This window comes from Erpetoichthys calabaricus, chromosome 11 (assembly GCF_900747795.2).
Source record: "Erpetoichthys calabaricus chromosome 11, fErpCal1.3, whole genome shotgun sequence".
NCBI classification, from domain to species: domain Eukaryota; kingdom Metazoa; phylum Chordata; class Cladistia; order Polypteriformes; family Polypteridae; genus Erpetoichthys; species Erpetoichthys calabaricus.
Genome location: NC_041404.2, coordinates 157,723,326 through 157,750,433, shown reverse-complemented (window position 1 = coordinate 157,750,433; position 27,108 = coordinate 157,723,326). Strand labels below are relative to the sequence as shown.

Below are 27,108 nucleotides of genomic sequence, written 5' to 3'. Positions count from 1 at the left end.
TGAACAGAGGAGGGGGCCTAAGGGTACATCTGTCGCCATCTTACAATGCTGTGATTGCAGCCATTCCTCAACCCTCTATGAATGGTTCACACGTCTACTAATCAGTGGACAATTTGCATATCACTGATCAACTGGCCCTTTGTCAATGGTGCTAGTCTCTGTGATTAAGCAAAGGAACTGTTTATAAGGTTGGGGAAACCTGCAGTCAATTGAGACTGAGGAAGAGACTTGGATAAGTCTCAAAATATTTCTCCCACTTAAAAACTTTGTCCAGATGAACAGAATCAAATTTCTAGGATTTCCTTACCTGGATTATTGAGCATGCATCGAGATACTGTACTCAAAAGTAAATGTGTTTACACTATTTGTTATGCAGAGGAAATTGGCTTGCACCATTGTTTCACTTATTGCCATGTTGATCTATGCAGAAATTGAAGCATTTATATATTTCTGGGTAAAGGAGAATAAAAAGAGAACAGAAGTATGGTCTGGGACTTGTGACGGCTGCCTGTTTCTTTTATGCTTTTTCACCATATCGCTGTGGCTACACCCTGTATCATCAGTGGCTTGTACCTGGCCCAGGTTCCCCTAGGCCTGAGGTCGGTAACATAGGCGTGTGCGCTATTTTGGTGCCTGATCTTTGGTGCAGTATTTTCTGATACCCCGTGATGATAAGAAATTGTGTGCCATGCGGCAGGGAGAAGGGGGGAGGGGGGGGGTCAGGTTAGAGTCGATTGTTTGCTGGGGTCTCTGGCATCTCCTATGTAAGCATTGCCTGATGAATGTCTTTGGGCAGCCGTTTGATGTGAACATTTGGAAAAGACAGCGCCTTTCATCATTCATAGTCTCCTTGGTATCACAATGGGTGTGAACTCTTCCGAATAGTGTTTTAACACATCTCCGTTTATGCAATGATAGGGGGTTGCTAGCAAAGTGTTTTATCTGCACAACATTCCTTACTTTAAACACCTGTACTCAGGGTGGCGCCCTTACCTCATTCTATGGATATGTCCAGGAAATTGACTTGTTGGTTTATTTCTTTTTCCATGGTAAACTGGATTGCAGGGAAATTGCGTTGATGTGGTTGTGAAAATCATCTTTTTTAACAGCCAGTTGTCTAATTTTGAATTTCCTAAGTTCCCAGAATTTCGCAAATGTTTAGTTTAATATGGGTTGTTCCTTACAACTCTGGATCATCATTTTTGTATCTTCTATACATTGTGTGTCCTTGAGAAGTTACATTTCCAGTAACATCTATGACATTTTCTTTCATGACACCCATTAAAATTAATTGATAAAAAATAGCTTTATGATCAGTCAGAACAGCAGGGTCAATACCCAGCATAGAAATCTGATTTTCCAATACACAGGATATAAGCCATAAATCAGTTATTGACTGTTTAGACATATCTTTCGAGCACTATGTGAAGTGGACTTTATCAGGGTTTTTAATTCTCCATGTATCAATCAGATCCAGACTTAAACAGAAAGTATTTAATCCACAGATTCTCCCCTAGGTGTGTCTCTGGGAAGCTATATTAATATCAGGTTCAGTATTAAAACCCCACCCCAATGTTATTTTAACCTCAGGATTCTTTTCTAAAAGATTGCTTATTTCTCCCTCAAAGTCTGAAAAAAGTGTTCTATTTTGTAATTTGTTGTTAGCTGTATATATATTTTCCAATATAAAACAATTTTCCTTAATCTGTACTGTCATCAAACTCCATCCACAAGAATGATGTATTCCTGTGTTAAGAATCTTCCCTTTAAAATTTCCTTTTAAAACAGCCACCACAGCAGAATAGTTGCTACCATTTGACATCCAGATATCATTTCCCCATTGGTTTATCAAAAATCAACATCAGAATCACAAGTGTGTGTTTCCTGAATAAAGTAAAAATTGGTTTCAAATCTTCTTCAGAACAAAAATACAGATTTTCTTTTAATTAAATTACGAATACCCATGATAATAGGGTATCTTTTTACAGAACTTTGACAAACCGCTTCATTAAACCAAGCTTAATATGAAATAATAGTTGCAACACTTAATCTGGGTCCACCAAGCAAGATATGATGATGATTTTGGCACTATAGCTGTAGCATGTTTCAGGTTAGCCATTCCTTCTGGACCCAATGAAAATTCTTGGACCTTTTGTCCCACCAACATGGAAGCCCAAGTTTTCTCTAATTCCTTCACATGCTGCTGGACTCATCACCATGTTCAATTCCAGCTATTATTATTGAATTAAATGATTTTTTGCTTCAAACATAGATTTTAATATTAGAAAATATTTAATTCAAACAAATTGTCATTAAAATTATTGATATTCAATTAATTATAGTGCAAAACAATAAAAGCCTAGTCAGGTAAAAAATGTGTTTTGTGAATAAGAGGCCTGAGCTGCCTTGAAAGCTTACATATTGTAATCTTTTTAGTTAGCCAATAAAAGGTGTCACTTTACTTGACTTCTCATTGCATCCAATAATAACCCTACTACTACAGACATGTAATTAGTACCAAACTGAAGGCTTCTCTTTACAGAGGAGCTACTCTTTGCTGAACACTGAAGCAAAAGTTTAATTTTGTGCTTCAATTTAGCAGATCTGATTTCACTGTTTAGCATATTCCAGGTCCGTCTGTAGACATCCTCATCAGTTTTATGTTTTTTTTTCTTTTACCTGAGGTAGATTCCTTAGTGCTTTGGTGAACCACGGCTTTCAATTTTTGAAAATCACAATAGCTTTCCTGGTAATGAAAACCTCTTCACTGAAGCTGATACAAGAAGTAACAGTGTCACTCACCCCATAAATATTTTCACAAGCATTTTTAAAAACATCCCAATCTGTACAGTCCAAACAATTTTGTAATGATTCAACTAAATTATCATCAGTCCATGAGCATATTGATTTTCTTACCGGTTTAGTTAATTTCAGGCTTTGTTTACAAGTGGGTAGCAACTGTAACATAACACGGTCAGAAATACCCAGCGGAGAGCGAGGTAAAGTCCGGTATGCGTCCTTTACAGCCCTTTAGCAGTGATCCAAAATCTTTTTGTCCCTGGTGGGGCATTAAAGCCGTTTGTATCTGGGAACTGCGATGGTTAGATTTGTGTTACTAAAGTCACCTATCACAATAATCGGGGAGTTCTCATAGCTGTTCTCCAAACTGGTGATGAAGTCTGTCAATTTGCTGTTGCGCTTCATCCACGTTTGCGCCAGAAGGGATGTAAACTCCAACGCTAATTATTGAAGAAAATTCTCAAAGTGAATAGAGAGCCTTACAGGTAATAGCACATAGTTCCAGGTTGCAGCATCAGTGATTCGATAATATGGAAACGACACTGCACCAATTTTGTTAATATACAGTAGAAGCTGACTCCACTGCCTTTTGCCATGTCAGCATCTCTATCTGCTCTGTAAAGCTGAAACCCCGGTAGTTTTAATGCGGAGACGGCTACTAATGCATTAAGTCACGTCTCCACAAAGCGATTGCAAAATAGACAAAATAATCCTTTCTTGGCGAGGGAAGAAGATTAATTTTGTCTATTTTGTTCCTCGGTGATCTGAGCGCGGCTCCTGAACCGCAAGACAAGAGACCCTGCGCGCTTCCCCCTTCTCCGCTTCAGGTATGAGTTACCTGGCTGCGAGTCCGAGTCTGCAGGCGGAGGGTTTATAAGCAGTAAATCCATATGTAAGTGCCCTTGATCAATCGAGGATAAAAGAAGTCCAAACCCAATAGATAAGAGTTGATCTCGTGTGTATGTAATCCTCATAGTGTTGCAAAATGCAAAGTTAACAAACAACCGTGGCTGCCCTGATCGCCATCACGGAGATCCAGGAGAATGTTTGCCTTTTGTTATGAGAGATTTTAGTACAAAAAGTCTGTCAGATCTACCACTGTGCCTGACCTGAGTCATAGTGTCGGAAGAGAACATTTACAGTGTATAGCACATTTTAATAATGCGTTTTATTGAGCTTCTACAGTGCCTTCAGATGGTATTTAGACCCCTTCACTTTTTCACATTTTGTTATGTTGCAGCTTTACGCCAACATCTTTTAAATTCATACAACATTCAATACCTCAGACTGACAAAATGAAAACAAGATATATACACATTAACATTAAACAAACCAATGGAGGCTGGACTTTATCAACGCGGAGTTCTTTCACTAATAATATTCAGATTTATTTTAGATCAATGATTTTAAATAAGGAACATAAGAAATCTTTTTTGGGATATTCAAGACATGGTATCGTAAAGGCAGTGGGTCAATTGAATAACCAAGTTTCATCCATTTCTTATGTGAATTCTCATTTGCTAGTAAATATAGAAAACTAGAGTCTATAGTGGGGAAAATGGGAAAAATTAGGAACCAAACAACACAAACAAATCCACATTAATAAGTTTATGAACCATAACTCAGTTCCTTAAGTTGACAATGTTCCCTGTGCTACCTTGCCAATTTCAGCACTGGATAAATAAACCTCAAAACAAAACAAATGAAACAATGGAAATACTGTTATCATCCCCATTTATTACTTTGGCAAGAACATTATGATGTGGATTGAAGATCTACTAAATCAACTTTGGAGAAATATTGAAGATGGCATTTGTTTGAGACATGCACCTCACAGATGAAGAAAAGCTGGCATTTAGAAACCAAGTACATTAGAAAAATCAGCAGTTTGTTAAAATTACAGTACATAAACCAGCAGCACTTGTATTACAGTATGAACTTCAAATAAATCAGTTACCTAATCAGTAATGTCTAATCATCTCATGTTTTACTAATGTATAACAATTTAATGATTAATATTCATGTATTTAATGAACAGAATTCTTACAAAAACAACCTTTACTAGGAATTTTTGAAGGCACAGTTTCGTATTCTTGAATTTTTCTTTGGTAGCGGCTTTAAATGCTTATTTGTACGTTATAGATTGTAATGTGCACAATATTATCATGGCACTGATGCTGGCAAATACACCCATTAAATTCTTTGCTTAACAAATGCTGCTTATGAGCATGCAACATTTGTGAGGTCAGAAGATAAAGCTTCTTTTACTATTTTTAAAAGACAGAGAAATTAACATACAAATAAATACAGCATTACATACTGCATTATCAGGTGTTTGGTTCCACATCAATATGGTTCTAAAATGTTATTTTGGCTTATTGCAGACATATAAACTGTCTATATGTCTGTCAGTCCAGGCATTGGGAACATTCTAGCAAATTTTTCCACTTCTTCTTTTATCTGATTGACTTTCATTTGGTAATTTTCATCTCCAGCCAACTTTTCCTTAAATTCCTTTAGAGTTGCTTTGGGATTCATACTGTTCTGAATTTCCAGAGTTAGTTCAATTCCTGGAAGGGTATGGCACATAAATTAATAAATTAAGCAAGTGTACCATCTTTTCAGTATACAAACAAAGCAACTGTTAAACATTACATTTTAAGAGTCCTAAATTTCACGCTTTCACATTTTTATCAAAATAAATTAATTTACAATCTAATATCACTTATGTGTAGCAGAAGCCATAAGACAACTAGTTTTGTCATAAAATTACAAAATGTCACCTTATAGCAGGGGTCTCCAACCTTTTTTAACCTGAGAGCTACTTTTAAAAAATGAAAATGGTCGAGAGCTACTCAGGTTTTCTAATGTTTATTCTCATAGCTTATTTCAACCCAAACAAACTGAATAAGCTTGTTTTGCCTGAATATTTACAAAATTTCGGTGTCCACAACTCACATTTTGCATTAAAACATCACAAAAAACATTTAGTTCACCTGCAAGTGCATTTTGTATGTCTGTATGCATTTTCTAGGGTATCTCACACTATTGAATTAAAACATGAATTCTGTCAAAACAAAACAATGCAGTTCCAAATACACAGATATGACTTATTCATTTGTCATTTTGTCACATGTCACTGTTTCACTTTATTCATAGGTCCAGTTGCATGTGTGATGTGTTTTTTAGTTAGTCAGATATCTGACTGGCACTACATGGAGTCAACAAGAGAGGTGTATGGTGGAATGGAGCCACTGAGGTTCACTCTTATGGAGTCATTTAAATGTACATCTGTCAGTCTTGTTCTGAACTTTGATTTCATGACATTTATGTCAGACTCACAGAGGTATGGAGACCCAAATAAAGAAGACATTTTCAGAGCTGCTTGGTGAAGATTCTTATAGTTTACTGGCTCTACTAAGCTCCAGAAATACTGAGAATGCTGTTGAGACTTTAACTGCAGATTATTTTGAAGGTTTACTAATATATGCTATATAAAATCCAACGTCTCTCTGTCTGTATGTCTGTCTGCTTTTCACGAGAGAATTACTTAACGGATTTAGATTGGGGTTTTATTTCTATAATTTGCTTGAACATTCCGGTTGATTATGCGACTTCTCTCATTTCGCTATGTATCATAGTTCTCTTGTGGTACGGATTTATTTGCGTGAATCGGAGGTCCACGCAACGGGCCAGGGGGAGGGGCCTTCCTCACTCACTCGCCAGCTTCGGGGAGTGTTCCATAACTCCGCTTAGCTAGCGAACAAGAGAACAATTGAATTCAACTTTGTTTGATATTTAAAATAAAGTGTTACTTAGGTCTTGATGAGTTTGAATCTGGATATTCTCTTACGTGTATGCTACATTGAAAAGATAGATTGCAATTCAGATTGTGGATCGTGATTTTGTGTTAAAAGGATCATGATATGATTTTTTGGAAAGATCGCCTACCCCTAATTTGACTAATCAAGTTTTCAAATTTATGTAGGATTCATTAATCCTTTGGCGAGCTACTTGTAAAGGGGTTGCGAGCTACCGGTAGCTTGCGAGCGACGTTTTTGAGACCCCTGCCTTATAGTAACAATTACTTTAAGATTATCAGCAAGTGAAAAATAAACAAAGAATAATCTGCAATGAACGGCAAGGAAACAAAAATGTCACAGGTGTAAAACTGAATTAAGCATTAAGGGAGAATAAAAAATATCATATTTTAAGAAATCTGTAAGAACTGATATTTGCTATAGTTAGACATACCTTTGTGAATAAACATAGCAACCTTTTTAAAATCCTCTTCCATTAGTCCCCTGGATGTCAGCGCAGGAGTTCCCAATCTTACACCACTGGGACGCAAAGCACTTTTGTCGCCTGTTAAAAGAGGTAATTACAATATATTTGAAATATTACTGTTGCAGTAGCAGTAGGGGATGTCAGAGGAAGATCAAGGAGGGCAGGCCCAATGTTTTCAGTGAACAATGCTGACTGCAGAAGTGATGAGGGATTCAATTCAGGTGTGACCTCTATATACAACTTAAAGCATCCTTCTGGCAAGACTTTCAGTAGTCAAGTGATAAATCAAGGCAATAGCTTTAATGACAAAACAGGGAGATGCTACGTTTTGGAGAGAAAGTCAGAGATGTTGGTAGGTACAGATCTGGTTATGTGGACAACCACCCAAATGAGTAGACAAATGTCTACATTTGTGCCTTCTGTTCACTATGTATTAGGTTTACTCCCAATAATTATCCCTTCCTACTTAATGTTTTCTCTAATAAACCAAAAAAGTGCTGAGATGGTATTTTGGCCTGCCTGACATTATTTTATTATGTGCACACCTGGAAGAGTACTTCCTATGTTTTACAGCACAATGTTGTAGGGAGAGGCTCAAGTACCTTGTGCTTGTGGAATGGTAAATTTTTCAGATTAGAAAAATGATGGATATTATTTTTTTTGGGGGGCAGCATTTTGGATAACTGAATAGCATTATTACCTCACAGATTCAGCACCCTGGGTTCAAAGCATGCACCCAATTACTGCATGGATGTCTGTATGTGTATTTCAATTTTACTTCCACACCCCAAAGATGTATATGCTAAACTAACTGGCAGCCCTAAACTGGCCCTGTACAATTGACAGTGCCCTGTAACAGACTGGTGCTCCTAAAAGGATAGGCTCCTGCCCTGTCCCCAAGTGCCGTCAAGACAGTGGTCCTGACAGACCTTTGGCTTGGTTAAGCAGGTTTGAGAATGGTATACTATTGTTGTACTTTCTTCATATTTAGGCTGTATAATTTATAACTGACTGTTCCTACTGCTTATCTTTAAACAAACTAAAAACCTAAAGCGTGCACTGCTGTAAAGAAACACTTACACCCATCTAATAGAAAAGGATCACACTTCCAAGTGCATTTACATTTGCTTAGCAGATGCTTTTATTTAAAGCATCTTACAAAGGAGGCCAAAATAATTGAGTAACATCAGTCTATTGACTGTTCTGAACAAATATAGAAGGACGGATTATAAAAATTGATCACTACAAGAAAAGAGTTATAACGTTAGGACAACAAATTATCAATTAATAATATAACTGATATCCACAGAGCAAAAAACATTAACAATTTGACAGATATTTACAGAAATGAAAGGTTTTCACTCCTTAAAAGACATTGAGGAAGGCAGCAGTTTAGACAGAAGTGGGCAGCTCCTTCCACCAACTAGAAGCTACATATGAAAAGAGTCTAAATTGACATTTGATGCTCTGCAGAGGTGGCATCACCAGAAGCCATTCACTGGCAGACCCGAGTGGGCGAAAAGGAGTGTAAAACTGCACCCGCTTTTCCCATATAGACAGGTATTGGCCCCTGAACCACTCTATAAGCAGGCATCAAGTCTTTGTACTTAATGTGTGCTGCTCCAGGGAGCCAAAAAAGCAACCTGAAGAGATGTGTCCATCTTTGTTGAATTTTACAGCTCCCATATCACATTTCAATTAATGTTTTACATATGGCAATTTGTGCCACTCTCTCTCTCCCCCCTCACTTGCTATATATTGCCTTTGATTTCTATATGTCTAATCAAGGCTTAGGAATACAAATAAAAAAAAACTATTTTAAGATATGTAACTCACTCACAGTTAAAAAAAAAAAAAAAGCATAAAAAAAATTTCTAATACTGTATCAGTAAAGTGTATCAAAACTTAATTACCTGGACAGGTATTCTTATTGCAAGCAACAGAGCAGGCCTCAAGTACTTTTTCAGCTCGCCCCCCATCAGTCCCTTTTGTTCGTAAGTCAACCAATATAAGATGATTATCTGAGCCACCTAATTGCAGATGAATAATCAATAAAGGATTGGAGAAAAAAAAAAAAGAACAAAAAAAAAGAAAAAAAGAAGGCAGAAATTTGCATGTATTTTTGATTTTTTTAATCCATTTTAGTCAAGTTGTTTTACTTTATCTGTATTGGGGAAAGTACATTTATTTACATTATTATATGCAAAATAATCTAGTTTAGCAGTGCTTAAAATGTTGTTCATCCTAATATCTGAATAACTGCTTACAACTGTTGCTGACTGAAACTATGAGGATTTATATAAAGACATAACATACAAGCAATATTGCTTACTTAAAATAAAATGTAGGAGTATCTAATTTTGTGTAAAAAATATGAAAAGTGGTTAACTACTGCAACAAACTTCTAAACAAGCAAAGTAAGGGATCCTTACTGGATCTTACCAGTATGTCCTAAACTATACATTCTAAGCATTCAGTGCATACAATTTGCAACTTCAGCGGTTACTTCTTAGAATACCAAGTATATATATTTTCTCGATAGTTATATAACCCAAGACAGTAGAAACACAAAATTGTTTGGACAACTGTTCTACAAAACAAATGAACAGACATTGAATTTAATAATTTACCAGTTACAATTTTGTATCCCAGTTCAATCAAAGCAGCTGCCAGTGCTTTACAATTCACAACCACTTGCATTTGATATCTTTTGAACTCTGGGGTCATTGTTTGCTTCAGTGCTACTGCTATTCCTATGGAGAAAAAAAAAAGAAATTCTGTAGTTAGTAGAATTCCAAACTCCTAGAAATGCTGGAGGAAATTAAAGAATAGTACATTCTTGACTGCTTTTGCCAAGAAGGTACTGGAAGCCTGCAATAAACCCTAATCTTTTTATGTATTTAAAGACACTGGGTACCTTATATAACAGACAACCCAATAAGCTATACTGACTAAGTGATTTCCTCCAGCTGTAACACTTCATCCTCAGAGTCACATATACACTATTTAGGTGCTTGATGAACTGTTCCATGATTGCTGTTAACTAAAGCTGTACAATTGCACTGTTGTTACGACACTGGGTGAAACAAGAAAAAAAAAAAAAAAAAAAAACTTTGTCCAACATCAAAAAGCATATTACATTTTACAATTACAGTGCATGTAAATGGTAGGCTTCTGATATTAAAACAGAATAACAATGAAAGAATAGAATATTATTTAGTTCCCCTCATTTTGGTTAGCAAATATTTCCCCGATTCAGTTTCTCATTCACTCACTATATATCTGCTCAAAGTGACTTCTACTAGATTTCACAGCCCCCATTTTGACCAGTATAGTTTTTCAAATACTAACACTAGAAACACCCAATGTCATATAAAAGCAAACAGGTATTTCCAATTCTGTTTTTAACAAACTTTGAAATTTACTCCAATAGAAATTTAAAAGCAATAATAAATAATATATTAATCCATTATGTTGTTTATATACAACAGAAATTACTTTATATATAAAAAAAAAAAAAAAAAAAAAAAGGGAGAAAGAAAATTTCAACACCTGCTATGGCGTGGTTATGTGGGCCACCTTGCAGCCCTGGAAACACTGCCTGGTTGATTGGTCCTTCCAGATTATAATAGATCTCCTTACCACTCTTTGGGTCTACACTTTTAACACCTTGAAGACAGGAGGGTGAAAATTAAATTAATACTCAGATGTAAACTATCAAAAACATTTTACTAATATCTACATACTGTATATATTTTAGAGCTTCATACCTTTCTCCATATATGGATAAAAAAACATTGTAAAAAAGATAAATTATTTAAGAAACTTTAAGACGATTTTTATCCAGTTGAATTTGAAGTACAATATTTATTTTCTATATTACAAATTGTCACAACATTGGTAATAAAAAAGGCTGGGCTGGACAAAACATATACTTATTTTACCTTTTCTGTAAAAGATTACGCCTGCCCTGCAACCTCTCAGAGTTTTATGTGTAGTTGTTGAAACAATGTCACAGTACTCAAATGGTGAAGGAACAACTCCTGCTGCCACAAGACCACTAATGTGAGCCATATCAGCCAAAAGATAAGCTCCATTTTCATCAGCTATCTTCCTCATCCTAGCATAGTCCAGATTACGGGAGTAACAGCTCACACCTGCATAGAAGTGACAAAACACATAGATTTATTAGGATATATGGAAATAAAAAACAAATTGCAAAAACTTGACATTTCTGGTTATCATGGTTTTCCAAAAATATATAATATTTCCAGTTTACTGATAGAAATAAATACACACAATGGATACTGGCCAAGTCTAACTTTACAGAGGTTACTGAATTGCTGGCGATGCTATACTTAATACAAAGAGGATAAGGAGGCAAAAAAAAAAGTAAAATGATAATTCTGCGTAGATGTTTCAAAATACAGATAGCTGTGCTTGAACTCGGTCTTACTCTGGTAAGTGATTAACATAATCTATACTTACAGTAAATGCATCTGTGGAAAAATCTCACATTGCCCTCACTTTGTGACATCAAGTCATCCAGTTGTAGACTCACAATGGGCAAAACGCTTGCATTTTTTTGTGAAAATACTGTTAAATACTTCCAGAAAAATCAGAGTAGTGCACACAGAGGAAAACTGTTTCACATGTGGTTGAGCATTTCAAATGAAGACCTGCAACTTCAGCTCAAAAGCTTGTTTTTGTGTGAATGTGTTCCTCCCCAAACACATCCCATTAGGTTTTTGGGGGTCTAAACTTATGCAGTGTAATTGAGAGTGGTTGCAAACCCATTGATATACTATTACACTATGAAAGTTCAGAAGATTAATTCATATTTCAGAAGTGACAATTTATTGCTCTGTGTTGTCTTTTGTGCTATTTTGTTGTTATATTACTTTAATACTACTGTAGAATACTACTGCATACAATGTCTTTTGCTACACTTTCCATCGCCTCTTTTATCTGACCTAATTTTCCAATTTTACAGGTAAAACCAAAAAAAGTTGTTACATATAACATAGCATTTCTAGACGAACAAGTATAACTGTGTGTAAGTAAAATTAAACATACGCATGTTCATAAAACATATGCATGTTGATAAAAAGGGCGGCACGGTGGCACAGTGGGTAGCGCTGCTGCCTCGCAGTAAGGAGACCTGGGTTCGCTTCCAGGGTCCTCCCTGCGTGGAGTTCGCATGTTCTCCCTGTGTCTGCGTGGGTTTCCTACGGGTACTCCGGTTTCCTCCCACAGTCCAAAGACATGCAGGTTAGGTGCATTGGCGATTCTAAATTGTCGCTAGTGCGCGCTTGGTGTGTGTGTGTGCCCTGCAGTGGGCTGGCGCCCTGCCTGGGGTTTGTTTCCTGCCTTGCACTCTGTGTTGGCTGGGATTGGCTCCAGCAGACCCCCATGACCCTGTAGTTAGGATATAGCGGGTTGGATAATGGATGGATGAATGTTCATAAAAAACAAAGCTCGTAATACCCCCCCCATATACAAGGACAACACAACGTTCAAAAACAACAGGATTTATTCAGATGAAGGTCTATTGAGCATGGCAAAGGTTTTATATAAATAAAATGTATTATTTATTATTACTATGTATTTAAATTAAATAAGTGATTTGCATTATAAGCCATCCTGGAATAATTACATAAGCTGTCATATGCACAGCTTGCATGTTCAGGCAGATATCAACTTAATTCACATGCTCTTGGTAGCTTACAGCTGCAAAAAACATTTCTACTTCACTAACTTTTTCATTCTCAGAGCCTACCAGCTCTAAGGATATGAGCACTTACTAATGCCATCCACATCCACTTTGTAGTTAATGAGCTTCCTGTGGTGCTTATATGCTTTTTTTGATAAAGGTTGACTTGGGACTTGCAAGAGCCATGGGAAAATAATGCCAGTTTGTTAAGATATCATTGAGCAAATGCATGTCCTAATGACCAAGACATTTGGACTTTAAATTATAAAAGGAAAGGTTAGTGTACAAGCATATTTTTTGTAACCATTTGTGTACAATAAATTCATCCAAAACAAAATACTTCCTGATGACGATTTCATGGAACATTGCTGGAGGAAAAAAAATGACCAGTATTTCAAAGAACCAGACACCTACTAACATAAATTTAACATTATTACTCCAACAAAGTTTTAATAATTAATCATCTTTAAAAACAGAAGACATTACCTGCAATTATCATTTTAGGGTGGAAGAGACGGGCATTCTCTTCAAGTCGATCATAGTCAATGTAGCCAGTGACAGGATGTACCTAAAAATAAACAAATTATTGGAGTCAAGAACAATTTAGAAGAAATTTAACATCAACAAACACCATCACCACCATAATCATTTAAATCTCTCTTTGCCCAGGCTGGTAAGAGGCACCAGATATTTCTGTTCCAGCATCTACTGTATTTTTCACGCATCATCCATAATTATCTTTTTTGGCCAATTATTTTTGGCTTACATTACAATGTACTTATTTATCCAGTCATTTTATAACTTTTAATCCATGTCTAAGCTACCTCGGAATGCTTTTCCTTACCAGAAAACACACTGCCTTTATGCTTATATTAACTCTCAGCTTTAAATACCTTGTGCAACTCTCCACATACATTTACTCATTCTCACCTCAGTTGTAACTTTGGTCGGGGGAGCACAATGTGGACAGTAACAAAAAAGACAAAGTTACTAACATCAGTGCATGGACAGTAACATTACCTTTTTAATAAACACCCAATAGCTTAAGCATAGGTAAAATTCATCTTACTTGCTTTATGCATTTAATGCACCTTCTCTTCTTAACTGCTTTACTAAGTCATCCTCTTCTCCTGCAAATCACACCTGACTCCATATCTGTGTAGTATGTTACCATCAAAATGGGTCTCTCAGATGTGCAACAGACCTAGGACTTTCATGCACTGGACTTTTACCCATCTGCAGTTTGACCAGGTTTCCAAGTATCTTGTACATGGAAGAGGGCATCCTTGATTTTTAACACTGAGATTAGCGGGGACAGCGTGGTTTGATAATAAGCAGAGAGTTTAAGAAAGGATTCTTTTTTTGCTCCCAACCTACTTTACTTACTTGTTAATATACATATTTAGTCATCTTTTAAAAGACACAAAGAGAATAGTTTTAAACTTGTGTCTTGGGAGTGAGAGCTTAGCAGGAAGTATTTTTTGTTTAGACAGTGAATATAAATTTCTGTTATCTATATTACTTAAGAAATATTTAAGCTGTCTAGATGATTCTTAACCAAAACTAATTTACCTCTAAAAACTACTATTATCTGAAAAGTATTACTGTTTTACTTATACAAATTGTGAAAACAGTCAACATCCATCCATCCATTATCCAACCCATCCATCCATCCATTTTCCAACCCACTGAATCCGAACACAGGGTCACAGGGGTCTGCTGGAGCCAATCCCAGCCAACACAGGGCACAAGGCAGGAAACAAACCCGGGCAGGGCGCCAGCCCACCGCAGAACAGTCAACATTTTTATAATAAATCCAAAAAGTGAAAGAATTGGTTATATAAAGGCAGACTGTTTGTGACCAATTACTAAATGTAAATCCCCAAATGGTTGTTAAACATGTGCCAGTCAAGAGGTCCAAGATCTGGCCAAATATGATGAAAACCCCATGGTGGGGAAGAAAAACTGCATCAATTACAGTAGAATCACTCAGACTGTTTGCATTACAAATAAGCCTAACCAGGTTCTGATCAAAAGCAAAATAAAACCTGTGATACTGCCATATTAAATAGATCTAAAAATCTTTATTTTTAAAAATGAATTTCAATCAATCAATGTTCATGTTTAACAAGTAATCCTGGTTTAGGCACAGTTAGAAATTCAGTAAGGTGCGCAACAATAAATGCCATTTATAAAGGTTCGCTTTAATAGCATCTTGCAATTCTGCTCCAGTATAGTTACCTTGTATGGCATTGATTCAAAGAAAATGGAAGTGGCAGAAATTTTCTTCTTGTCCGTCATAAATCCATGAGTCAAATGGCCACCATCTGGAAGATCTAATCCCATTATCCTGCCATGTGGTTCAACTAAAGCAGTATATACTGCAAAGTTTGCTGGTGACCCTATGTTAAAAAGACAAAAAAAAAATTAAACAATGAAATAATTTCTCCAATAACATTACTTTTTTGTTTATTGAAAATATTAGTGGCTATTCAAAATGGGGTCCACATCAAAATAAAAGTTTTGAAAGAGAATGATCCAATGAATAGTTCTTTAGTTTAACAGGTACAAATATAAAAAAAATATATATAGTGACATTAGAATATGTGTGAGTAGATTTACCAGAGTAAGGCTGGACATTAACTCCCCATTTTTCAGGGTCCAGGCCATATGCTTCCAAAGCCCTTTTTTGACACAGTCTTTCCAACTCGTCCACAAATTCAGTGCCTCCATAATATCTACAAGATATACAAATTAAAATGTAATACGGTACAAATCCTACCTAAAAGTAACATTATTGAAAGTGTATGGTTTTTAGAAATGCATTATATTCTCAAAAGGTCAGCTGTGATAAAATTATTTTTACTATAAAAACAGATTTCAAATTATTTGGATTTCCAATTTTGCTTGGAAATTACATCCCTAAATATGCAGACCTTAAAAAACTAGACTAAAACACTAAATCAATGAAGATAAACTAATTCTGCATACGTGCCTGCAATACAGAAACTTGATAATTTTAAACAAGACATTTGATAAATGCAGAGCAAAGACTTATTCTCCCAGTTTTTCCTCAATAGCAATGTCTACTCCTACATTATAAGAAAATAAATTTACTATCAAGATAAGCTTCAGCTCTCAGTGAATCTGTAATAGAAAAAAAACTTTTTAAAATGAATGCAAAATCAGATTTAGTACAGTACAAAAAACTAAGTTCTGTTTAGAGAGTAAACACACAATATATATATTTTTAACACCAAAACCAAACACTGTAACTTAACAAACTTTATGTGAAAAAAGAATGCTATTATGTATATTTCTGAAAGATATTTTAATTGTTTTATTTTACACAGTCTTCTGTGAATATTGGAAATGTGCAATTTATCTGCATATATTGTGTTTTTCTTTCAAGTAGAGAGTGTTAGGTTAAATGTCATATCTAAACTGGCCCTGTATGGATTTTGGTTTGTGTGTATGTTTATAACAGTTTGCCCTATGATGCACTGGTATACTGTCCATTGTAGGTTAATCTCTTGGACCAAGTTGTACAGGATTAGACATTACCTTTCTATTAACCAGAAATGACTAATTAGGGTGCAAAATGGATGGATGCATCTTGAAATTTTTATTTTCAGTCAGTTTCTCCATCAAACTGTTAGATATCAGATGAAATTAATATAGACAATTTTACCTTTGTCCAGGATACCCTTCTGAATATTTGTTATTCAAGCAGGACCCAAGAGCTTCAAGAACTGCACGACTGGCAAAATTTTCAGATGCAATGAGCTCCAAGCCACAAGTCTGACGCTTCTTTTCATTCTTAATAATCTGATAAACCTTTTAATGCAAGGATAAATAAATATATGCACTTGGTTTTGTTGTAACCTCACAACAGAATGTTATTGCATGTTATTTAATATTCACCCCAAGGAAAAAAAATACTTGTGAGTCACAGAGTAATTTTTAAAAATACAAAATAGTAAATTTATAATACAAAAACAATAAAAAAACCAACTAGTAATAATAATCCTGCTCTGCCAAATGTAGAGCATTTTGGCTTAACAGTACTAGAAAAATCAAAGTAACAACACAAGACTACTCACCTCTTGGTCATTCTCGCTAAGTGGCTCCACCATCATTTTATTATGTCTTTCCCAGATATCTTTACTGTCACTTTGCCCATTGGTAATGTTTGTATTGGCCATGGCAGATTTCAAACTAAATAAAAACATATTAAAATAATCTAGTCAAGCCATAATAGTCTGTAAAGGCCAAAGTTAAATGTAATACTCCTATAATGCATCAAATTGATTTAAATGTATAATATACCACGTCCCAAATGCTGTATATTAAATTTAGTCCATGGATAAGTGAAGCAATCTTATCCTTCTAAATGTATTAAGTTAAATTGTAAATTGTTTTCCCTATTTTGCGATAGTACAATATAAAGTAAACTTTTCCTGTCAAGAGCAACATCATCTGCTCTGCTCTGTATCAGTTTATTCCTCCAGGGGGGGAAAAAAAAAAAAAAAAAAAAGACAACATTTGCCAAACTGCCTGGAATTAAATATATAAAAGTAAAAGTCTTTGGTCACTTAAAAAATCTTTAAAGTTAGATATATTGTCAATAAATATTTTCTTGTGAAAAAATACTGTCAAACATCATAATAAAAACAAATAAAAACTGATACAAAAAGTAACAAGAACTTCTTTTGTTTTCCAAAAACGTATCAATATTTTGGCACAGCTCTGGGCTGGCTCCCTCAGATCTTTCTATGTGAAAGCTGCAGGCATTAATATACTGGATATGTTAAATTGCAACAACACTCCCAGATCTTATTAACATGCTAGTGACTAGCTAAATCAAATACACTTATCTTTCATAGTAAGAAATAAATGGCTCTACTGGAATGAAATCACAAATGCAGGGTTACCAAAAGGATAGGTCTGGAAATGACTCATGACTAACCTAATAAACTTTGATGGACATAAAAATCATAGCTTTCTATCAACAAGGATATAGTCAGCAACAGCGCAAGTCTGGTGTTCAAGATAGAGTGATCATAATGAAATCTGAAGAAACTGAGAAAGCTGAAGACACAAAATGTGATAGAAAACCAAAAAAGTTGTCTGGATCTAGTAAACAGTACTTAAAAGTCACTTCCTTAGTGGACAGAAGGAAATCTAATGACAATCTGTGAACAAGCATGCCACTAAAGTTTTACGTACCACCACATGATTCAACTGTAGAAAGAATTCTTAAAAGAAATGGTTGTGTGTGGCAAGTTACAGCTGATGAAGGCAACAAGCACAAGAGACTGTAGTGCACAGAAGGTCATAATGTCATTGAATGTCAAAAGAGCAGTTGTCAGATGTAGTACAATGATACCACTCTATGGCCATTTGTGAAGTATGGTGGATCTGATGATTAAGAAGAGATATAAACTAATGGCAATTCAGCAGCTGCTCCTTTGGCAAAATGACTTATTGCCTAATCCTCATTTTCAGCATGACACCAATTCCTTAATACACTGTAGGCACAAGAACTACCTGGAGTGAATGTCTGCAGATGGAATACTTACAGGATTAAACCGGTCATCTTTGAGTCCCATCTTAAACATAAATGAAACTGTGTGGGATTACTTGGACAGAAAAAAGAACCAAAACCAGCAAAACAACAGTTAAGGCAAATCCTGCAAAACCCTGGAAAAATGTACCACAGGACCACTTGAAAAAAAAATTATACAGCAGTGCAATGGGAGTTGCCTCAGTTTTGTTATTCTAAGTGAGGTCTCACAAGATAATGGCTAATTTGAAAAATAAGACATTTTTATTACTTTTTTATTAGGGTTTATTTGTTTTTACTCTAGTGTTATTTAGTGTTTCCATGATCAAGTAAACACTTAGTGTTCAGGCAACCAGCTTAAAAAAGTGATTATCTTGGGTGGCTTCAGACTTGGGCACAGCACTGTACTGTATATCAATCTCTGTATTTTAATTCACTATATATAATTTATGCATAGATGTATGCGATCGTTCACCCTGCAATCCTGCCTCTGAATGGATTATTGCACTTTACTGTCACTGTACTGCTTTTGGTTTTTTAGGTTTTGGAATACATTATGTCATTTGAATAGACATCCTTTACTATATGTTCTGTCCTTATTTTGCATTCAAAATCTGTGGATTAAAAACAGCTTAAAATGTCATGTATATAAAATGATTTAATTTACTTATTTGGCTGATGCCTCTATTAAAGGTAATTTACACCATATGAGATATGATTGGTTACATTTCTTTTGGGTTTTCCATTCGGAGAAAAGGAAGGTGAAGTAAATTACACAAGGTCATACAGTGTCAGTAGTGGGATCTGAACCCACAATCTTAGGGTTTGAAGTCCAAAGGCAAAGGGCTTAATCACTACATCACATGGTCAATCATACCAGCACAGCATTACAGCTTATTCTCAAAAAATAGGAAATTTTAATATTAATTCGCCTAACTTCTGGTTTCGGACCTGCAACTGCTGTTGTCAAAACAGGGCGGTGATGCTTCGATTGCCTGCAGCTATCAATTGTCCTTGAACTTCTGACATCAATAGGTGTAAACCAAGGATGGACTAGGCAAAGAGGACACATAACAGCAAGAGATGGTACAAAGTGCACAGTGCTTTTATTCAAACAAAATGTCCAAAATAAAGTGCAGTGCAAGATATTCCAATAAATAAATAATTATCAATAAAAATCAAAGCTCATTCGGAGACTGAAATGCAAATAAATAATCCAATAGATAGTTTAAAAAATGAGAATTAAGACACTGTCAGGATCTGTCCCTTTAAAAACCATAACAAGCTTTATTGCCTCCTTCTAATCCATGACCTTATTGCTCACCCATGGGGTCTGCTCAACAGCATTAGATGCCTTCTGACTTAACTGGCCGTATCCTTACCACCATCCCCTGGCATCTATGCAGACCCTGTGAACCCTGCTCCCTTCTCCTGTTGCTGTCCCTTGGCATCTGCAGGAATCTCTCAGAGCGGATGGTCACTTCTACTTGCTCCACCTGGGGCATCATTCCAGACCATTTGCCTCCACTCCATAGCAGCAATGGCTTAACCATAATCATGTCATGCTTTACTCTTCCTGTTATTTTAACCACCTGTGTTTCTTTCTCAATCTTTTTTCTATTTCTAACTCAGGCTTTATACCTTTATACTCAGGTGGAGGTTTGTACCTTAATGACAATTCCCAGAGCACTAATGAAGAAACCAGCTGAACTGTCTGCATCTGCCTGTGAATACCTGACCAACCGATCTCCTCATCAATACCCTGGGGCTGCTTACCTAGGCTACCACGCACACCTACAACCCCCCACCACATGCCTGAGTGCACTGTGTTTATTGAAAAACTTTCACACAGCCATTGATCCCTAATACACATTGCCAAAAGACTCTAAATTACTTTAATTACAAATATTTTCAAAACTGGCAAAACTCTCTCATGCAACCATCTTCTGCTATCCATGTTTCTGATCTGTGTACACAGAGGCTGTCTACTTATTTTTGCTGAAATATATTTATTTTTAGGCAGACAGTGTGGTGGAATGGCAAAGGCACTGGACTTTAAACCACAAGGCTGCTGACTCAATTCCTTCTTGACTTACTATGTGACCTCGAGTATGTTGGGAAATCCACTTGCTCTTCAACTGGAAAATAACATACATGCAAAAAATTGTAATGCGTAATCACTTGCAATTTCCAATGCACTATACGATTTTTTTGTCTTGTGAGAATTAATATTGAGTAAAGAATAAGCCAGAAGTGACTGCATAACGGCTATGCAAGCAGAAAACATTTTAACCTTCTTTAAAAAGTAAAATTCATCAACAAGTGTGCCTGCAAAAGTCTCTGCTAGAAATATAGAAAACAGCACAAGGAAACAAGTAAAAATTAAAAGCACAATATTAAACAGTGTCCTATATGGAGAATGTGACAGATAATACAGACCTACAACATTGACACACTTATCAAATGGAAAGGTGCAAAGTGTTTCTACAAGTCCTGAAGTAAATGGAAATAAGCGTGCATCCTTTATCTGTTAATCTTTCTTAATGGTGGAATCATTGTCACAAGACAAAAAGATGGGGCAGGGGGAGATACACTTTGAACTTGCAAGAGGCTGCCAAGATTAGTTATCTGAAACGTATTCTGCAATTGCTGGCAAATTGCTCTTGCACTTTTGTCTTCTGGGTGTCATTACATACAGTTTCTGGCAGCAGTGAGATAATACAAGTTTAACATTATCGTCAAAGCAAAGTTCATATTGCCCGAAACACACAAGATACACTTAAAGAAACCACTAAAGGTCATGGGAAACAAGATCATCCACCTCAACAACACTAGTTTTACACAATGGAGTCTACGAGATTGAGGCTATGCTTTTACCATCTATCAATCTTTATAATTGATTTCGGAAAACCCAGATCCGTCCTATTTATTACACCCGTTACATGGCAGTTCACGTCCTTAAACTGCAGGATACAGAAAGCTTATTTACATTAACTGTGAACTGGGTATTGCAACCAACTAGGTGACATTTTAACAAACTGACTGACTGGTTTATTTTTCAGTCAAGTAAACGATGAAAGTCTGACAGACAGACAGTTAAAAAGCCCACTTCACTTGTTTCCCCTTTTACGTGTTAAATGCACATGGCATAAAACTTCATGCAAGTTTGACAAGGGACAGGTGATAGAAGACACGATGCTGGCCTGAGCTGGCGAAGTTCATTGTTCTGCGAAAAGGCATATATTGTCTGCAGACATTTTGCTTAATACCACTCAATAAACTAAACACTGATTAATTGACGGTCATCGCCGTTCTGTGAAAAAGACTATGAGTGCAAAAATTTCTGATGCACAGAGCATAATAATCCAGACACCACGACGCCGTGCACATTACTCGTGGCTGTAACGTAAAACTAACGGAGAATTCTGGATTTTATACTTGTTCAAACATGATGTGCGCATTTCAAGCGTAGCCTACAATGTAATATGTAGAATACAGCAAAATCAACATTGAAAAGAAGTTTCACTTACAGATACACAAGAGGACTTCCAAAAATACAACAAACTTCACAAGCAGCAACCACGCGTTAAACACCGCCTTCCTGTCAACCAGTAAATCGCATGACGGACAAAGTCCGCGAAACCACTAAACCAATCAGCTTCAACAGCATTATCCCACGACCTGAAGCACGGGGGCGACCGTCTAAGGGAACACGCTGATTGGCTCAATCTCCAAGCCCCTCTCGGATTATGCCCTGATTGGTTTGCTTTCCGAGAAAGCGTGGAGAGCTATATCGTTCTTTCAAGTCGCAAATAAACAAAATCGTTACATCCATTAGACATAATTATCGACAAAGAAATTATAATATAAAGTGTATACTGAGACGGGGAAAAAACGAATTCACAGAAGGGTGATATAAACACAAATACGTACAGGGAACTGTAAGAAAACTGGTAGTATTGTAAGCAATGTTGGTTTTATAATTGTGTCCTTAAACTAAACAAAGGTTAGAGACCCCTTGTTAACAATTTATACTAAATAGTCTCACAAAGGAAGGGGCGTCATTCAGAAAAACAAAAGATGGTCCCTTTGGTATTAATCAGCGCGCTGGAAGATCAGGGGACCCCACCTTGAAGTTTTGAACGCGTCCGCATTTGTTTCCCTTTGGAGTAAGCACGATCTAAGAACGGGATTGGTAGTGTTAAAATGGCTGTTTCCCTTTGGAGTAACAACCGGTGATCGAAGTGGACTGACTTGTAATAATCCGCGTGACCGTAGTGGGTTTTATTTGTTCTCTTTGTAATCTTCATCGCGAGCGAAAAGTGGTGGGTATGTTTTTTTTTTTTTTTTTTTTTTTGGAAGGGATGATGACGCTCACCTATTCCTGAGCCTAATCTTCATTTTTCAATTAACTCATATTTGAGCAGATGGGGTGAGACCCCTGGTGGCCGCAAGGCCCTAAGCAGCTGCTTAGTTCGCGTGTGATTTAAGGCTGATTTATACTCCGGCGTCGAGCCTACGCCGTAGCCTGACGCGAACCCTACGCCTTTCCGTTCGTCTTCCGCCATTCTGAAGTAAACATGGAGCGGTTCGAGGAGAGACTTGTCGAAGAAGTTAGAAAATATACACATTTATATGATACATCATCACAACATTACAAAGACAATAATATGGCTGCCAGTTCGTGGCGCGAAATATCGTCTAGAATCGGTTTGGACGTCCTCGAATGTATGAAAAAGTGGAAAAATGTGAGGGACAAATATGTTCGCCTACGGAAAAAAATGTGCAACAAGAAGAGCGGTGATCCTGGAGGGCAAAAACTACCTGCATTTTATACTTTTCTCTCCTGGTTGGCACCACATGTGAAGCACAGAGAGACTGAGTTAAACTACATCGATAAACAGGTAAACACATCTGTACATGTTTATACGTGTACAGTACAAATTGCCATTTATGTCACTTTCGAAATGTACGTGGCATTTTGACAGTGTCTGTACATTCTACACTTTCATAGGACGGAGACACTGGCAGCAGCACTACATCATCACCGCTTTCACAAGAAGACATGTCCCAGCCCCAGGAGCAGAGTGTTCCCTTCACATCTGGCCGACAAAGCCCACCATGTATTGCCCTTTCTAGTACAGCCACCCTAGAACAGTCTACTTCAAGCAGTGCAAACAACCGTTCTGTGTTCACCAGCCCAGCTAAAAAGAAAAGACGGGATCTGGAAGACTGTGGCTTAAAACAGCAAATGATGGAGCTTGAAAAACGCAGGTTAGAACTCGAGAAGAGACTCTTTGAAGAAAATGATGAGCTCACAAGGTTTGCCCTCTCAATGGCAGACATGCTGAGAAGGTTGCCAGAACAAGACAGGCCACATGCCATGTTTGAAATACACAAACTCCTGTACCAGAAGCAGCAGCGTTGCAGCACAGCATTATAACACTGAGCACTTGTTTGGCATTGATCTTTGTTTGGTACATTTTTGCAAGTTTGTTTATTTTTATTACTGCCATTTTTTTTTTTTAATATTTTTATTTTATTAATTTTCATTGTAATCATTCCATACAAACAGATCAATTTATAACCCAACAAATTTGAAAACAAATCAAACCCCACCCCTGAGAAGGAGAGCTTAGCTAAAGGAAAATTTCTTTAAGCTTTTTAATAAGGCAACATTAGACAAAAGAAGGGGAGAAGTAAATATCTATATAAATAAGAGATGGAGAAGGGAGTTAAATGCAATAAGTTATTTCTCTTATTCTAAAATAATATTGATTAAATCCTGCCATGTTTTGAAAAAATTTTGTACAGATCCTCTAACTGAAAATTTGATTTTTTCCAATTTCAAATAATATAAAACATCGGTTTCCCACTGACTTATAAGAGGAGAATTAGGATTCTTCCAATTTAACAAAATAAGTCTGCGTGCCAAGAGTGTAGTGAATGCAATCACCGTTTGTTTGTCCTTCTCCAATTCCAGTCCATCTGGAAGGACACCAAACACAGCTGTTAATGGGTTAGGAAGGATTGTGATACTAAGACTGTCTGAGAGGCACTTAAAAATTTTTGTCCAAAATGATGTTAGTTTGGTGCAGGCCCAGAACATGTGACCCAGTGAGGCAGGAGCTTGGTTGCAGCGCTCGCAGGTTGGATCCTGGCCTGGAAACATTTTGGACAGTTTTAAGTGAGACAGATGAGCTCGATATATAATTTTTAGTTGAATAATTCTATGCTTTGCGCATATAGAACTCGAGTGAATTCTCTGCTTTGCTACCTTCCACTCCTTTTCTGATATATTGATTAAGAGATCTTCTTCCCAATGTCCTCTTGGGTCTTTGAAAGGTAGGGACTCTAATAAGATTTTATATATTGCGGAAATAGTGTTTGTTTCCTCGGAATTGAGCAGTATTTTTTCCAGCATTGTGGAGGGTGCAAGGTGGGCGAAATCGGGCAATTTCTGTTTAACAAAATTTCTAATTTGAAGATAGTAAAAGAAGTGTGTAGCTGGGAGGTTAAATTTTGAACGTAATTGTTCAAAAGATGTAAATATGTTGTCTATATAAAGATCTCTGAGCATTTTAATCCCAAAACTTTTCCAGGTATTAAAAACTGGATATACTTGCGAAGATTGAAAGAGGTGGTTCCCTTGCAGAGGTGCCACTGATAAAAGATTTTCATTTATTACTGCCATTTTTAACCTGTTAGTCATTGTTCTTGTTTTAGTGTTATTGTTATACTTTATAACTATGCACATTTGTACATAAAGTACTAAAGAAAATTTTTAAGAAGTTTAATAAAAAAAACACTTTTTTATACATCTACTGCAAGCCAATGTGCTATTTGTTGTTTTCTGAAGAAAAATCTTTAAATTACATCTTTTTAAATTCTCCAGATTAAAAATTGGAGCATAGAGCATGGTTGGCATGATTGCCAGTAGAGCATTAGTTTGAAAATCTTTTACAAAGACAGTTAAAAATAAAAACTACACAATTTTAGTGTGTATATAAACAGTACTATAATAGTAAACTAAGCAAACTAAAACAACAGCTTCATAATACTTCACTTGACATAATTTTGGACAACAGTACTTTTAAAGGAACTTACACTTTTGGTACTGGCTTCTGAGATCAATATAGTATGTTCAAAATTAACTGTAAAACTATAAAAGAAATGGTTTCTTACAAGCTGAACTAGGCAAAACTGACTATTATTAAATCACTAAGCATGATGAAGTTAATGTAACAATATATAACTGATTTTGTTTTTTGAGTTAAAATAATGTTTTTTGCTAGGCAAAACTGACTATTATTAAATCATTAAGCACGATGGAGTTAATGTAACTACATAACTTTTCGTTTTTTGAGTTAAAATGTTTTTTGCAACTATTCACATCAGTGTTAAAGTAAAACTTCATCAATTCTACTATCTAATAAGCAGGAGAAAATTATAGGTTTCAAAGTTGAATCCTGCCCTTGCTCATTTCTCAAGTTTGCATGTTCTCTCCATACCGGTGTGTAGTTTCCTTCCACTTCAAGTGTTGTGCTGGTTAGGTTGACTGGGGAACATAAACTGACTTCTGTGAATGAGTGTGGGCAAGATTAGTTCCCATTTTTGTGCCCAGTGCTGCAGAGACATTTCAAATTAATTACAGGACAAGTTGCAGCCTGGTCTGACATGTCTGGTGGTAGAACATTTACAAGAAAAATTGCACTTTTATTCAAAATAATTTTTAGATTTTGAAATTCTGTCCGCAGATGTTTTACTAATATGCAGAATTGAATTTGCTGAATGCTTGAAGATTTGTGTTAAAAGAGTTGAGGTGATACAAAGATGGACTAGCCTTAAGTTCCTAGATCCACACAAGTGAGAGTAAATCAATAAAACTGGTGTTGGGGGCAGAGCCTTCAGCTATATGACACCCAAACTCTGGAGTGACCTACATTACCAATGTTAAAGATGCTCCATTAGTCTCTGCATTTAAATCAAGGCAGAAGCCTATTTATTTTAAAGTATCATACTCCTATATGTGCTGGTGACATTATTACATTTTCCTCCCTTAAATTGTTTTATAATGTACAGTACTCATTGTTCTTGTTTTTTTATGTCGTTTTTTTGTTTTCCTTCTCTTTTCAGCGGCTTGCCTTGGACTGCGTGGATTATCATAAATAAAGGACCTGTTTTCAAATGAATTTGCTCTTTGCCTATGGAATGATCTTTGTGAGAATGTGACTGCCTTAGGAAGTCAGAATTTGAACTTAAAACACCCTGTATATATGTATTTGGAGATAATGCATGATGTTTCTTTGCTTATAAGTTCCAGTTTTTTTCTAGTAAATTTTACTTGCGCTTATGTGTAACTGTTACAAAAATAGCACCTACTGCAATGAAACGTGTGTGGCTGCAGACATATTTTGGACAAAGCGCCACAATGATCCCCTGTCTTATCATATCTAGAAACAGCTATCAATTTTAGCTGAAGACTTCAGCACAGATTTTAAATCTCTTTTAAATCTCCATCGGATACTTCTTAGAGATATGTATGTTTAAGGAATTTGAACTATAATTAACCACTGACCCTCCACATCCAACAATAACTAACAACAGCACACAAATCATTTCAACACTTGAGCTGAAATTTGCTGCCTATGAAAGCAGATTCAGCCAAAAGTCATTGCTATTAAAAAACACATTTTATGTAGCATACAATATTAATAAATATAATTTAATTCTGTTAATGCTG

General features: G+C 36.1%; 2 protein-coding genes across 4 annotated transcripts; one reads left to right on the top strand and one right to left on the bottom strand.

Moving 5' to 3' along the window:
- Positions 1 to 4,516: 4,516 nt before the first annotated feature.
- shmt1 (serine hydroxymethyltransferase 1 (soluble)) lies at positions 4,517 to 22,845 on the bottom strand. Of its 2 annotated transcripts, none has more exons than XM_028814418.2 (12): positions 22,744 to 22,845; positions 16,903 to 17,017; positions 16,491 to 16,636; positions 15,422 to 15,537; positions 15,041 to 15,201; positions 13,286 to 13,367; positions 11,031 to 11,243; positions 10,639 to 10,755; positions 9,717 to 9,839; positions 9,000 to 9,116; positions 7,054 to 7,164; positions 4,517 to 5,369 (listed from the first exon to the last, which is right to left on the bottom strand). In XM_028814418.2, the coding sequence occupies exons 1-12, from the start codon at positions 22,764 to 22,766 to the stop codon at positions 5,197 to 5,199; spliced, it is 1,497 nt and encodes a 498-aa protein (XP_028670251.2). In that variant the 5' UTR covers positions 22,767 to 22,845; the 3' UTR covers positions 4,517 to 5,196. The 2 variants fall into 2 exon arrangements, with proteins under 2 accessions (XP_028670251.2, XP_028670252.2); XM_028814419.2 differs by lacking the exon at positions 22,744 to 22,845 and adding an exon at positions 21,896 to 22,045.
- Positions 22,809 to 25,343, top strand: LOC114661211 (transcription factor Adf-1-like). 2 transcript variants are annotated; one of them, XR_007936240.1, is made up of 3 exons: positions 22,809 to 23,269; positions 23,380 to 23,860; positions 25,039 to 25,343. XR_007936240.1 is itself a non-coding variant. In XM_028814420.2 (2 exons), exons 1-2 carry the CDS (start codon positions 22,946 to 22,948, stop codon positions 23,806 to 23,808), a joined length of 753 nt encoding a protein of 250 aa, XP_028670253.2. In that variant the 5' UTR covers positions 22,809 to 22,945; the 3' UTR covers positions 23,809 to 23,900. The 2 variants fall into 2 exon arrangements, 1 of the variants encoding a protein (XP_028670253.2); XM_028814420.2 differs by lacking the exon at positions 25,039 to 25,343 and having other exon boundaries at positions 23,380 to 23,900.
- Positions 25,344 to 27,108: the final 1,765 nt, after the last annotated feature.